General features: G+C 34.2%; 1 protein-coding gene across 1 annotated transcript; it reads right to left on the reverse strand.

Moving 5' to 3' along the window:
* Nucleotides 1–4,114: 4,114 nt before the first annotated feature.
* On the reverse strand, nt 4,115–5,322 carry LOC144557086 (uncharacterized). The gene is made up of 2 exons (XM_078305627.1): nt 4,753–5,322; nt 4,115–4,621 (listed from the first exon to the last, which is right to left on the reverse strand). The coding sequence occupies exons 1-2, from the start codon at nt 5,320–5,322 to the stop codon at nt 4,115–4,117; spliced, it is 1,077 nt and encodes a 358-aa protein (XP_078161753.1).
* Nucleotides 5,323–16,536: the final 11,214 nt, after the last annotated feature.

Here is a 16,536-nt window from a genome sequence, read left to right on the forward strand (position 1 = left end):
AGAAGTAGATAGATATACTATAATAAAATGAGGAGGGTTCAAATGCCTCCATGTTTTTGTGCCTCCATCATGCCTCCATCTCTCTCCATCATTTTCAAAGTTCAAACAGTCGATCCGAACCGTTCAACCTAACTTCCATACTAAAATATGTTTGGAGACCAAATTTTATATTTTTAGGAATTTTTTTACTATTTTTTTAGATAGGTACAAAAATACTGTTTTTAGATGGTTCAGATTTACTGATTTTGTACCTATCTAAAAAAATAGTAAAAAAATTTCTAAAAATATAAAATTTGGTCTCCAAAAATATTTTAGTATGGAGGTTAGGTTGAGCGGTTCGGATTGACTGTTTGAACTTTGAAAATGATAGAGAGAGATGGAGGCATGATGGAGGCACAAAAACATGGAGGCATTTGAACCCTCCTCTAATAAAATTAGATGTATGTAAGAACTCAGAATTATTCTAAATCAACCTAAAAGAAATACAGGGGCTAAAATTAAAAATCCCATGGCCTTTACCGAGATCCATTATTCTGAACTCCTACGTACCCCAAATAAGGTCAGACATTGAAAATCTGGTTATTAAAAGAAAAGCTGGAAACAAAGAGAACCTGAAAGAGCCGATCAATGTTTGAAATGAACCAATTAAATAATTAAAAGAAAAAACCCACCATATATAAAACCTAGATGCAAGTGTCAATATATATAGCATTTGTGCATCACATTTCCAGCATTAATTGACCACAAAAAGGTCACTGATATATGAATGTGCATCATCCACTCGAGCACATGTTCATCAGAATTATGACAAGTGCTCTTGATATGGTTTAATGATTAAGAGTAAACACAGTTAATTTAGAATGATTACATATCCTCCTTTTTTGTACTTTAATTTCCTATAATATTTAAGTCTTAAATTTTTATATTTGATTAAAACAATGATTGTTTTAAGTTTATTGAATAATCATAGTTGTTGCAAGACATCTTATATAATATAAGCACAAAACATGAATAAGATGATCAATGATACATAGCTCAGTCATAAAATTGGAATTTCTATATATCTTCATATCGGGTAGAAACATCATACATTAATTGAGACTTCTTTAACATGAGATATATAACTGTAGAAATGTAACTTCAAATATTTTTTTTATATTTTTCTGCTTATGGCCAAACGGATATTATTAGATTCTAATTTTATATGATAATTGGTATACTCCTATGGCAGGGCCTACCGTCACACAAACCGTGAGCAACTGAGTATTCAAATCAGGTAAGGTATTTGACCTTTTCGTGCTGGGATTTGGGCAATTGGGCCGACTAAGGGCCTGTTCGGCCGACAAATGGAAATGGGCACGGAAATTGAACTGAAAATCATTGTTCCCGTGGGAAAAAAAAAATTCAGTTCAACTGAATTTTTTTTTTCCCACGTGAATAGTGATTCGGCCGAACACGCCCTAAGGTTGGGAGAAAACCCAGCAATATGTTAGATTTTTTTTTTTTTTAAAGCTTGTCAGCGGCTGACAAGAATGATGACATGTGCATGTTGATCATGCAAAAAACTCCAGGTTGCCTTGCTTCACAACAAAACACCACATAATACAATAACTCACATCCGGCCAAAAATCCATGCCTTATCACACAAATTTGGGGAACCAAAAACACAAAACTTGCCTTCAATTCTCACCGTTAGCTATATATATGTTTTGTCATTGCCTCAAACTTTTAACCAAACATGTCATATATTTAAATTTGCAGTTATGATCAAACAAATCAACCTTGTCACGGGTCTCGTGCAAAATAAGGAAATCAAATTCTGAGATATTGGTAAGATAATATCTTCATAGCTAATTATATTAGTCTTTATTTGATAGTTATAATTTCTAATTAAATATTTTCATTTGTTTTTCAGGAGGAAATCAAAAGGCATGGAAAATTTCAAAGCTTAATGGTGTATAATATTTATACAATTTTCGTTGGATTTGATTTTGGAACTTCGAAATGAAGAATATTAATGCTATTTCGGAGATTGGTTAAAATAAGATTTCCTTTACTTTAAATTAGGTTTATTTTAATTTTGAACGAATGCTAATCATGTTGTATATGTTACTTTTTTTTTAGAAACAGTTGAATTGAAATTTGTAATTTTTTTTTTTTGCAAAGATGATGTGTGGAAAGAGCAGTCTCGAGGCAAGATGGTTTTTTTTTTTTTTTTTTTTAGACCATACTATCTTTGCTTAAAAGAAAAAAAAGCTAATAAAGATAATAAAGAGACTATTCATTTTGGCCCTTGTAAAAAACTTTTTATTAATCTAAAAACCTTTCGGCGGCCTTTCGCCGCCGACACTCAAAAAAATAAAGAGACTATTCTGAATTTTCCAAATTAGCAAAGTAATAAGCAATTATATCACCTAACATTAATTAATTACTTGGGAGTTCCATTAGTTCATAATTGATTGATATAATAAGATGTTTATTTCAAGCTAAGATGAAATAAGATATTCTTTTGGTGTAGGTTAAAGTTACCATGGAATAAGTTAGAATAGGGTTGTATGAAAATACTAAAACTTGTAACTCGCTTATAATTCGTTCGATAAATGCTCGTTTAAACATGATCAATTATAACTTAGAACTGTGTCAATTCGAGTTGATTCGCTTATTTAACTAATGAGCTGAGTTTGAGCATACTCCTAACTCGCTCATTAACAACTCGAGTTACAGTGTTACACAAAATTTACCACAATAAATCTCGGATTTCAGCTATAAACGAATTAGTAATGAACTATAAACGAGTTATAAGTAATTTCATGAGTTAGTAATGAGATAAACTTGAATTGTCAATCTTATGGACTTGGATTAATCAAGTTATAAACGAGTTGTGAGCCAACTCGCCTTTGTAATGAGCTAAACTCGAATTGACTTTGCAACTCGTTTTTGCCATTCCAACTCAAGTTGACTAGCTCATTCATATTTTGTGTTGTTTTATGTATTTTTTAAAGTGGTTAAATACACAAAAACTGAGTTTATTCTTACAAAACAAAAATCTAAATGCATGTGTATACTAATGTGCAATAATCGCAAAAAAATTACGACTACTAAAATATTTTTTCCCCAAAATTTTCCTGTAAACTCTAGATATGTCACGATCATCTAGTGAATCCTAATTTGAAATTTAAAGTTATCTTGATCTGTAGCCATGGTCTTCCAGGGATGCACAATCACCGTTGATCACCGGAAGCCTTTCCTTTCCAAGCAATTCCTCTCAAGTCTGATGGAAAGAGCGAGAGAGGCGGCAGCGGCAACATTCTCTTCCGTACAAAGAGAGACACCCGATTCAAGTTCTGAACTAAAAATCCTCTCTTAACCACTCTATATCAATCTCTGTTCTTTCTATTTTTCTGTAGAGAGAGAGAGAGTAGAGAGAGAGACAGAGAGGCGTGACAATTAATTAAAAGGATACAGATCCCTTTTAATGAGCCGTATGTATATATAGAGGATACAGACCCAATCACGATTTATCCAAAAGAATAGGCGCCTCTTAACAGAAATTATTTATATAATTAATTAATTTGGATATGTAGTCTATTTTCTTATTGAATTCTTAGTGGGTCTGAATTCAGAACTTGCCTTATTGAGTATTTTCTTATTTACATGATATTGCCATATTTGATTGTGTTCCCAAGAGATCAATATAGGGGTGCAAACGGATCGGATAGTGCTCAACCCATATCCGTATCCGTATTTTTTTTTCGGATACGGATAAGGATACGGATCGGATAGTAATCAGATACGGATACAGATCGGATATTAAACGGATACAGATACGGATCGGATATTTTCGGATATGAATACAGATACGGATATAATTTGGATTTCTAATTCAAAATATATATCTAATTAACTTGTTACACCATTACAAAATATATATCTGATTAACTAAAATTCACCAACATAAATATAACTTTAATTAAAAATATCAACACAAAAGATCATAAGAGAAAAACAAACTTCACACGCACAAAAACGCAACAAAAGTAATTTCAATTACCTTACAATGAAAACATGTTGTACATTGCATCTGCCAATTAACTCAGGTTGTCGAGACTGAATTTCATTTTTTTCTGAAACCAAATAGGCAACTACAAGCCTCTTCCCAGCCGTCAGTATCACCATATGGAGTAGAATGTAGTTTAGCACCTTTACGTACAATAAATGCATACCACATAAACCCATACAGCAAACAAAGCCACAACGTGCCAATACAGATAATGCCCCAAAACTTTAATTCCTCCAGTAACTCTCCCCAAAATACCTCCTCTATCCAGTACTCCCCTTGTGACTTCACCAATACAAATGTTGTACTTTGTCGCATTGCTACTGCAACAACTGTTTTTCCATGCTTCAACTTGATTGTGATTGTATTAGTCGCTCGTTTCCATGTGTTTCTACTCTTAAATAAGAGAAGTCTATGGTTGATAGCAACTACTATCGATGAATTGGTTCGCAATGCAATGGCGTGTGTTGCTGGTGTCAACATATTTGTACTAATTTCAGACAAAACGACCTCTTTTATCATTCTGTTTACTGAATCCAGCTTGAATATTTTCTTTGTTGTTGGCTGTAAAGGATAGAAAATTTGTTCTTTGAAAATAGCAAATAACATCTCTAGTTATATATCAAAACAATTGGCACAATTATATTTTGACTAGTACTTATTTTTGTTAGCAAATTCAAAAATCAAGACCTTACCTGCATAGTAATGATGTAGCCTTCACTAGTATGCACGATCCCACCGAGTCCTTGATCACCTGGAATTTTGAATTCTGAAATTACTCTCCATCTGCCTTCTTCGGGTCCGACCTTCAACACGACTCCTCTCCGGGCACTGCTAACAAACACCTCCCCGCTCTCCAAATCCACTGCAACCCCACTAGGGTCACCATTCAACTCCGGCATAAGTACTTCAAATATTTTCGTGTATGATTTCAAATCATAAACCACGACAGATGAACGATTTGAGAAGGCGACAATCAATCTTTGACGTATGTGATCAACAGCAACCGCAGTGACCGAGACTCCACTTCTGTTGGAAGAAGGTTCAGAGAGGAGGCACTTCACCGTGCCAGTAGCTTCAGGGATGGCATAAACAGAAGGATCCAAGGTGGATCCAACAACAAAGTGTTGTGAAATTGGGTCCCACGCTAGACTGGAGAATTGAAGCAATGTCGAAGAATTGATGCTGATGCTGATGCTATGGCGTGCGAAGCATGGAGTAGGGTTCAAGAGGACAAAGAGAGAAATAAACAATAAAAAAGACATTGTGCAGTTTTGGTTTAGGGTCATGGAAGAAGACATGGAAAATTTCAAAGTTTAATGGTGTATTTATACAATTTTCGTTGGACTTAATTTTGGAAGTTCAAAATAAAGAATTTTAATGCTATTTCGGAGATTTGTTAAAATAAGATTTCCTTTACTTTAAATTGGGTTTAATTTTGAACGAATGCTAATCATGTTGTATATGTTACTTTTTTTAGAAACGGCTGAATTTAAATTTGTATTTTTGTTTGTAAAGAGGATGGAAAGAGCAGCCTTGAAGAGAGATTTTTTTTTTCCCTTTTATTTAGATAATACTTCTAAATATATTTGCTTTAAAAAGGGAGCTATTAAAATAATACAGAGACTATTCTGAATTTTCCAAATTAGCAAACGCAATTATATCACCGAACATTAATTACTTGGGACCATTAGTGCATGTTTGATTGTATGTCAAAGTTATTATTAATTAAAACATTAAAACAAGAAGTTAATAGAATAAATGGAGGTATTCTTGGAAACCGAAATGTAGAGGATTGAGCATACTCATTTAATAATGGAAGTTAAAAAAGAAAATAATAACCCACATTTCCGATGAACAATGACATAAATTAATAAGCCCAAAATTGGAAGTAAGTGGTTGCTGCACGGGCGGAGCTAACAATTGAGCAGCACAGTACTTCTTTCTTGTCTGAGCTTTTAATGGTTGATCTTTTGTTCACTAAATAACCATACTCTATGTGCAAAATGTCAGTTTCTAACCCCTTGTGCCGATTTTATATATATATATATACACAGAGAGAGATAGGCTAATGTGCTTTCGGTAGCATATGGACCGAAATACACACGGTCCAAATTTGAAATTTCAAAATCCAAACGGTTGATCCGAACCGTTCATCTTATTCTCCATATTAATATGTGCTTGGAGACCAAATTTTACAATTTTCTCAATTTTTTTTCTATTTATTAAGTCACTTTGAAAATCGCTAATCAAACGGTTTTACTGTTTTGTGCAGCCACCGTTGGATCAACAATTTTGTAAAATACTTAATAAATAGTAAAAAAATTCAGAAAAATGTAAAATTTGGTCTCCAGGCAGATATTAATATGGAGAAGAAGATGAACGGTTCGGATTAACCGTTTAGATTTTGAAATTTCAAATTTGGACCGTGTGTATTTCGGCCCATATGCTACCGAAAGCATATTAGCCTATCTCTCTCTCTCTCTCTCTCTCTCTATATATATATATATATAGAGTTAGGCTGGGGTGCTATGGATAGCATAGTGGCCTCCCGTGCTACGGCTCAATATTGAAGTTTTCAAAATCCAAACGGTCGATCCGAACCGTTCATCTTATTCTCCATATTAATATCTGCATGGAGACCAAATTTTATAATTTTTTGAATTTTTTTACTATTTATTAAGTATTTTACAAAATTGTTGATCCAACGGTGGCTGCACAAAACAGTAAAACCGTTGGATTAGCGATTTTCAAAGTGGCTTAATAAATAGTAAAAAAATTCAAAAAATTATAAAATTTGGTCTCCAAGCAGATATTAATATGGAGAATAAGATGAACGGTTCGGATCGACCATTTGGATTTTGAAAACTTCAATATTGAGCCGTAGCACGGGAGGCCACTATGCTATCCATAGCACCCCAGCCTAACTCTATATATATATATATATAGAGAGAGAGAGAGAGAGAGAGATAGGCTAATATGCTTTCGGTAGCATATGGGCCGAAATACACACGGTCCAAATTTGAAATTTCAAAATCTAAACGGTTAATCCGAACCGTTCATCTTCTTCTCCATATTAATATCTGCCTGGAGACCAAATTTTACATTTTTCTGAATTTTTTACTATTTATTAAGTATTTTACAAAATTGTTGATCCAACGGTGGCTGCACAAAACAGTAAAACCGTTTGATTAGCGATTTTCAAAGTGACTTAATAAATAGAAAAAAAATTGAGAAAATTGTAAAATTTGGTCTCCAAGCACATATTAATATGGAGAATAAGATGAACGGTTCGGATCAACCGTTTTGATTTTGAAATTTCAAATTTGGACCGTGTGTATTTCGGTCCATATGCTACCGAAAGCACATTAGCCTATCTCTCTCTGTGTATATATATATATATAAAATCGGCACAAGGGGTTAGAAACTGACATTTTGCACATAGAGTATGGTTATTTAGTGAACAAAAGATCAACCATTAAAAGCTCAGACAAGAAAGAAGTACTGTGCTGCTCAATTGTTAGCTCCGCCCGTGCAGCAACCACTTACTTCCAATTTTGGGCTTATTAATTTATGTCATTGTTCATCGGAAATGTGGGTTATTATTTTCTTTTTTAACTTCCATTATTAAATGAGTATGCTCAATCCTCTACATTTCGGTTTCCAAGAATACCTCCATTTATTCTATTAACTTCTTGTTTTAATGTTTTAATTAATAATAACTTTGACATACAATCAAACATGCACTAATGGTCCCAAGTAATTAATGTTCGGTGATATAATTGCGTTTGCTAATTTGGAAAATTCAGAATAGTCTCTGTATTATTTTAATAGCTCCCTTTTTAAAGCAAATATATTTAGAAGTATTATCTAAATAAAAGGGAAAAAAAAAATCTCTCTTCAAGGCTGCTCTTTCCATCCTCTTTACAAACAAAAATACAAATTTAAATTCAGCCGTTTCTAAAAAAAGTAACATATACAACATGATTAGCATTCGTTCAAAATTAAACCCAATTTAAAGTAAAGGAAATCTTATTTTAACAAATCTCCGAAATAGCATTAAAATTCTTTATTTTGAACTTCCAAAATTAAGTCCAACGAAAATTGTATAAATACACCATTAAACTTTGAAATTTTCCATGTCTTCTTCCATGACCCTAAACCAAAACTGCACAATGTCTTTTTTATTGTTTATTTCTCTCTTTGTCCTCTTGAACCCTACTCCATGCTTCGCACGCCATAGCATCAGCATCAGCATCAATTCTTCGACATTGCTTCAATTCTCCAGTCTAGCGTGGGACCCAATTTCACAACACTTTGTTGTTGGATCCACCTTGGATCCTTCTGTTTATGCCATCCCTGAAGCTACTGGCACGGTGAAGTGCCTCCTCTCTGAACCTTCTTCCAACAGAAGTGGAGTCTCGGTCACTGCGGTTGCTGTTGATCACATACGTCAAAGATTGATTGTCGCCTTCTCAAATCGTTCATCTGTCGTGGTTTATGATTTGAAATCATACACGAAAATATTTGAAGTACTTATGCCGGAGTTGAATGGTGACCCTAGTGGGGTTGCAGTGGATTTGGAGAGCGGGGAGGTGTTTGTTAGCAGTGCCCGGAGAGGAGTCGTGTTGAAGGTCGGACCCGAAGAAGGCAGATGGAGAGTAATTTCAGAATTCAAAATTCCAGGTGATCAAGGACTCGGTGGGATCGTGCATACTAGTGAAGGCTACATCATTACTATGCAGGTAAGGTCTTGATTTTTGAATTTGCTAACAAAAATAAGTACTAGTCAAAATATAATTGTGCCAATTGTTTTGATATATAACTAGAGATGTTATTTGCTATTTTCAAAGAACAAATTTTCTATCCTTTACAGCCAACAACAAAGAAAATATTCAAGCTGGATTCAGTAAACAGAATGATAAAAGAGGTCGTTTTGTCTGAAATTAGTACAAATATGTTGACACCAGCAACACACGCCATTGCATTGCGAACCAATTCATCGATAGTAGTTGCTATCAACCATAGACTTCTCTTATTTAAGAGTAGAAACACATGGAAACGAGCGACTAATACAATCACAATCAAGTTGAAGCATGGAAAAACAGTTGTTGCAGTAGCAATGCGACAAAGTACAACATTTGTATTGGTGAAGTCACAAGGGGAGTACTGGATAGAGGAGGTATTTTGGGGAGAGTTACTGGAGGAATTAAAGTTTTGGGGCATTATCTGTATTGGCACGTTGTGGCTTTGTTTGCTGTATGGGTTTATGTGGTATGCATTTATTGTACGTAAAGGTGCTAAACTACATTCTACTCCATATGGTGATACTGACGGCTGGGAAGAGGCTTGTAGTTGCCTATTTGGTTTCAGAAAAAAATGAAATTCAGTCTCGACAACCTGAGTTAATTGGCAGATGCAATGTACAACATGTTTTCATTGTAAGGTAATTGAAATTACTTTTGTTGCGTTTTTGTGCGTGTGAAGTTTGTTTTTCTCTTATGATCTTTTGTGTTGATATTTTTAATTAAAGTTATATTTATGTTGGTGAATTTTAGTTAATCAGATATATATTTTGTAATGGTGTAACAAGTTAATTAGATATATATTTTGAATTAGAAATCCAAATTATATCCGTATCTATATTCATATCCGAAAATATCCGATCCGTATCTGTATCCGTTTAATATCCGATCTGTATCCGTATCTGATTACTATCCGATCCGTATCCTTATCCGTATCCGAAAAAAAAATACGGATACGGATATGGGTTGAGCACTATCCGATCCGTTTGCACCCCTATATTGATCTCTTGGGAACACAATCAAATATGGCAATATCATGTAAATAAGAAAATACTCAATAAGGCAAGTTCTGAATTCAGACCCACTAAGAATTCAATAAGAAAATAGACTACATATCCAAATTAATTAATTATATAAATAATTTCTGTTAAGAGGCGCCTATTCTTTTGGATAAATCGTGATTGGGTCTGTATCCTCTATATATACATACGGCTCATTAAAAGGGATCTGTATCCTTTTAATTAATTGTCACGCCTCTCTGTCTCTCTCTCTACTCTCTCTCTCTCTACAGAAAAATAGAAAGAACAGAGATTGATATAGAGTGGTTAAGAGAGGATTTTTAGTTCAGAACTTGAATCGGGTGTCTCTCTTTGTACGGAAGAGAATGTTGCCGCTGCCGCCTCTCTCGCTCTTTCCATCAGACTTGAGAGGAATTGCTTGGATGTATAAGGCCTATGTTATAGAGTATATAACTTCGGTCATAAGGATCCATTTCTGGTCGCGTAGCTTCATAATAATTCTGTAAAGCTTCTGCATAATTTCCCTCGGATTGAGCCAACATTCGTTACGGTCGTTCATTCTATTGAAAAGGTCTCCGTTCCAGAACCGTACATGATATTTTCATTTCATACGGCTCCTACCTTCTGTACATAATACTGAAGAAAAAATCTTTAGAATTAAAATCTAACTATTCTCATCTTATTATGAACTGAAAGAAGCTAGTATTTTTACTAGAAATCTCTAGTCAACCTTCTCATCAGAGGTTTTTTCTTAACACCAACTCTTCATATTACTACTGCATATTTAGTAGTAGATGAAATGAATACATATTAATAGTCGATGAAATGAAAGAGGTAACTCCAATAATTTCTTTGTTATTAACGCTTTCTGTTTCTGGGAATTAGTTACTTCAACGATCTTTTATGGTTTTATGGGTATCCAAAGTACGAACGAAATGGATGTTTGTTGTCCCGACCATTCTTTTTAGTCCCGATACTTATAAGGAAAAGGGTTATTTCGAACAAAGTTTTTGTTTTGTTGATTTCTAAGTGTAGTGCTTTTTCCCTATACTTAATAGGGTATTAAGTAGAGTAGGGTTGACCCGCAATACGAAGAAACCTATGGGTTTAATCTTTTGCTCAATGCTCAAATGGATAATTAAAGCATCTGAGATTGCATCAATCGAGGATACACGACAGAAGGGATTTATTGTTTTACCCTCACAAACTTTACCTTCACCAAGCGTAAGTTTTTTTTTCATTATTAGGTTTTTTCTATCCCGCAATACGTTTTTCTTGTAAGACTTAATTTCTTGTAAGACTTAACTACAGGCTAAAAAAACAAGAAAAAAGAATCAAATCACACCATCTCTGTAATAGGTAAATGCCTTTTTTTCTCCTGAAGTTGTTGGAATTATTCCCAACAATATATTGGCTACAATTGAAAAGGTCTTATCTATAAAATTCCCATTTATACACGATCTAGGCATAATTACTAATCCGTCATATAATTCTTTTCATTACCCCTCGAGAAAATGATCTTAACAACAAAGTAAATATAAAGTCAAAAATTACGTAAAAAAAAAGACAAGGAAAGATATGAATATGAAATAGTTGACTTTTTATTCCAATTTAATATTCCACTAATCAATAGGTTTTTGTTTCATTTAAGTTCAATAAAATAAAAAAAAGATTTTATTTGATTATGTTATGTAGATAATTCAAGAAGTTTTTTTTGGTTAGAATTCAAACAACGGAAAAATCTTTTCATCATAAAATAAACCTTCCAAATATTAATTATATATTTTATTTTATTTGCATAATATGTGGCATAATAAATATAAATATGCCACATCATAAATCTAAAAATTTGAAGTAAAAAATTCATTTTCTTTTTTTTTTTGATTTAAAAGGCCTAAGACCATTTTAATTTAAGAAAAAACAGTTAATTTACAACCATAGTTCAGGTTTCTACTGCACTTAAGCTAAAAGCCCTGCTAAAACACAAAACATCAGCATATAAGCTGGAAACCACAACAGGTCAGCATAACAGACTAATAGAGATAGTTGTCTAAAACCACTAATTCGTTGTGACCAAAAAATCAAACAGGAGATCCAAAACCTGATCTTAATCTTCAGGTTCTAAACATGGCAATATAGTGATGCTACCAAAATCAGAGGCGGCATGGGGCGTTTCGGATTATAGGCCGATCTCTATCATAAATCTAATTCCAAAACTCCTGTCAAAGGTCTTGGCAAACCGCCTAAGGAGCTGGCTACCAATGCTAACCTCAACAAAGCAAACAGCTTTTTTTAAAGATCGGCATATAGCTGAAAGCTTCATTGCGACTTGAGAGGTGCTGCACCATATTTCAACAACATCCAAACCGGCAATATTTGCAAAAATAGATTTCACCAAAGCTTTTGACTCGGTACATTGGACATTTCTAATGCGGATTATGACAGTAGGGGTTTCGCCAAGCAATGGATTAATTAAATGGGTAAGCCAACTGCTGCTTAGTAAGCTTCAACATAAACCAGGACCAACAGGTGTTGACCGGCCAGATACTAAGCTGTTGGCAGACTCAGCTACCAGTCATGTACTTGGGAATGCCCCTCACGATGAAGGGCCCCGGAAAAACTTTTGTTCATTCCGCTCATTGAAAAGCTGGACAAGAGGTTGCAAGGCTGGAAGAGAAGGCTACTGTCCAGGGGAGGCCTGTTGCAACTCATAAAGTCGGAATTATCTTCCATTCCCATATACTATATGACTTGCTTCATCTTGCCCAAATGGGTCATTGATAGGCTGAACAAGATCCGACGTCAGTTCTTATAGGGGAAAAATGGCTCAGATATTAGAGGTATTTCATTACTAATTAAATTGGAGGGAATTGTGTTTGTCAACGGAATGGGGTGGCATGGGTGTACCGGAGCTATTCACGCATAACAGGGCACTGATATTGAGCTGGTGGTGGCGGTTTACTCACAGCCATCCAGCCTTTGGACACTGGTCATCACAGATCTCAAAGCCATACATGAAACGCAAGTGGGACCCAAAGTCTGGCTGGTATCGGGGTCCTTCTTCTGGAGGAAATTACAACAGATGAGGCAGTTCTTCAACTAGTCCACGTGCTGGGAAATAGGAGACGGTCACGAGGTGTCCTTCTGGCATGATGCTTGGGGCGATGATACTGGGCCAGGCTCGGAGGCCTCCAAACCCGATAATTTCACTCAGGAATGCGGCAGTTATAGCTAACATAATTGCCCCATATCATGAGGAGACACGTCGAAGCATAACCTTCACACGAGGCCATGACCAAATAGAATGGCACGGTGGGACACAACTGGAAGGTACGCGGCTAAGTCCATATATACAGACGATATTAGGAGGGGGATGATCAAAAGCGGACACGTAAAGGTATGGAAATACAAGTCTCCGCCTACAGTGAGGGTATTCGTACTTAATAGCAATCTTGTATCACAGTAGTGCAATTAGTATTCCTACTGTTGAAAGAGAGAATACTCACACATGACCAAATGGCTACGAGAAACTTCCACTGCCAAATGGAGTGTGTGATGTGCCGAGACTGTACAATGGAAACTACACTTAATTTTCAGATGCCAAAATGCAGTCAGGGTTTGGAACACCTTGACAGATAGACTGGGCTAGCTATAGAGTGCTCAGACAGGAGCCAACTCTGGAGGATGTTCGGTACATATTGATCGATTAAGGGCTCTTCAGGAAGTCCAGACTGGTGGAAACAGAGAGGGCCATCACTGATAATGTGTGCCTGCTGGTCTATATGGCATGGCAAGGAATGCCGTAATATTCGAAGACAAAAGAATACAACCAGACCATTTGGCAGAAAGGATAAAACATGAGGCTTTGTTGTGGTGTAAATACTGCTAGCATATAGGGTTAGATGCACTTGATGTAACAGATGTATTGAATTGGTGTATAACCTGATGTAACATAGCTGTAAAACTTGCATTCATGCAAGAACTAGGCAGCCACTGTCTAGCTTTGAAAAAAAAAAACAGAGAGAGAGGGTCTTCAAATACTACTCCCTCATACTGGCCTATTGATGCTTACTTTCCTTGATTTTGAATACAACTTATAACTAATCAACTAAATGTAACTAATTAAATAGAAATTAAATAACTAAACCCTTAAATTAAAGCAATCTTAATTAAATTAACAAAAAAAAACCTTAATATTTACTAAAATTAACTAAGCTTAAACTTAATATTGCTAAATTAATCTAATTTAAATGTGACTAAATATATAAATGAAAATTAACTTAATGTAACTAAATTAAATATAATTACAGTACTAAACCCTAAGACATAAATTAAATTGTACCTAAATGAACTAAATTATTTTTTTTCATTTTCTAAAAAAAAATGGAATTAATCTACAATTTTTTAAACAATTAATAGAAAGCATATATACCTTCTGACGCCCGATGGAAAATGAAAAAGCAATAGAGACGTATAGTAACTCCAGCAAAATTCCAATGCTGTTGAATATCAAAATCAAGGTGTTGCCTTTTATGGTCGGTAACTCATAGACTACCCAGGCGGTGCAATTCAGCAAAGTTGCCAAATAAGGAAGTGGGGAGAAGTTCTCCTCAAGAGCTCCTCTCTTGAAAATTCTCCAAAATTTCCAACTGTTTTATAAATAAGTGAATTGATCAGTTGTAACAAAAAGGTGATTAAAAACTGTAATAAAAGGGTAGTAAATAATAGAAGCATACATGATTAGATCTACAAGAATACAATCTAACTGAATACATTTTCACCTCAAATCTCAACCTTTATTGAATTTCGGTTTACAAATAGCAACAACACAACAAAGAACAATATCTATTAATCTAATTGAATACAATTTCTCCTCAAATCTCAATCTTTATGGGATTTCGGTTTTCAAATAGCAACAACACAAAAGAACAAGCTAAATACTGATCAGCTAGCGATATAAGAAGCAACACACATGCAACATGCAAGCACATTTAATTGAAATCATATACTTACAGTGGAGTAACAAGTAAGAGAAGGGAAACACCATTTCCTGGAAAAACAAGATAATTAAAATTTACAGAATTTGAAAAAAAAAAAGAAAAAAAAAGAGAGACTGAAAAGCGTAGCAATTAATCGAAGTGATAATTTGTAAAATGGAAGAAATGCAAAACCGTATAATAAAAATGACGTGACGGCTACGTACCAAATCCAGATAAAAGTCGACGAAGAGAAACCATTCTTTGCAAGATTTTACATGAACAATAATGAATTTCAAACCGGGAGACCTAAAGTTATGTAGGTATAATGGAGCTATATGACAAAATGTTTGTGTATTTGATCCAGTGTGGCACGCAGGTAGAATTCTTTGTATTAATTTCCTGTATTCAAAAAGTTTATGCAACCATGCAGCGGAATCCTCCGAGTACTGTAAAAGATTCTCCTCACTTTACGGTTTGAGATTAATTTCTATCCGCTTTGAGATTCGGACTAACTTTGGGGTCAATATTATTTGGCTTCGAGGTTAGTGCCAGGATAAAATGAACGGTTCGGATCTACAAATTGTAAAAGATTCCCTATTATGGTACTGGGGAGGATCTGAATTCGCAGCGGAGGGTAGAGTACGGTCATATACAAAAGCTGTTAAAGAATTACAGTATAGAAGGACGAACCAGGTCCGTACGTGCAATAGCTGTTAAAGAATTAGAGTACGGATTTGATCTCATCGTCAAAGTGTTCAACATATTAAATCAGACGGTTTATATAATTCCTAGGGGTGTAAACGGTAGGATACGGATTGGATAGTGGGCAAACTATATTCTTATCCGTCAAAAAAATTTGGATACAGATACGAATACGGATTAAACGCTACGTATAGGGATCGAATATCGGATGGATACGAATAAGATATGGATTTAATTCAAATAATTAAAAATAAATTACTAATGTACATTCTAATAAAAAATAACATATAAATATTTTTTTTTTCATTCATAAGTTAGATCTAATATTTTTCGTAATAAGTTTGTTGGTTACAGAGCATATATCATATTATCAAAATATTAATCACTAATTACATCATAGTGTTATATTATTCATCAAAATATTTTTGATATATGTATATACATTTTAATAAATTATTAGTATGAATATGTAATTTAATAAATTAATTTAAGAACATAGAGTACATTTCTTGTGGTTTAATAGTTTAAACGGTCGGATATAGATAATTATGAATAGTTAAAAATCTTAACGTATCCTTATCCATTATATTTTTCTGGACACAAATATGGATACGGATACAGATTTTACAATTTAAGTAATTTTTTGGATTCGGATCCGGACGAAATCGGATAATATCCAATCCATTTACATGCATCCCTAATAATTCCAGTTATGTCGTAAAAATTATCATCGTATGATTTATTAGACTACTAATATTAATGACCAAAAATACAAAACTAAATATTATTAAAATTTCTATATCGTCATTAAATAATTGCACGGAGAAATTAATTTAAATTTTTTTCTTTAAAAAATTGGTATATTAAAGCAAATATCATAAAGAAGTAAAGAACGGACTTGCATTTGCCATTCGGTGCATAAATATATTAGCAAAAATGTTGCTGGGATTATATAATTAACTGCAATCGGGCCA

Source organism: Carex rostrata, chromosome 7 (genome assembly GCF_964058835.1).
Source record: "Carex rostrata chromosome 7, lpCarRost1.2, whole genome shotgun sequence".
NCBI lineage: Eukaryota > Viridiplantae > Streptophyta > Magnoliopsida > Poales > Cyperaceae > Carex > Carex rostrata.

Excerpts from the sequence above, each read along its gene's own strand:
- LOC144557086 (XM_078305627.1), bottom strand. The coding sequence starts at position 5,322 with ATGTCTTTTTTATTGTTTATTTCTCTCTTTGTCCTCTTGAACCCTACT. Across the intron at positions 4,622-4,752 it reads GCTACATCATTACTATGCAG|CCAACAACAAAGAAAATATT; the intron begins GTAAGGTCTTGA and ends TATCCTTTACAG.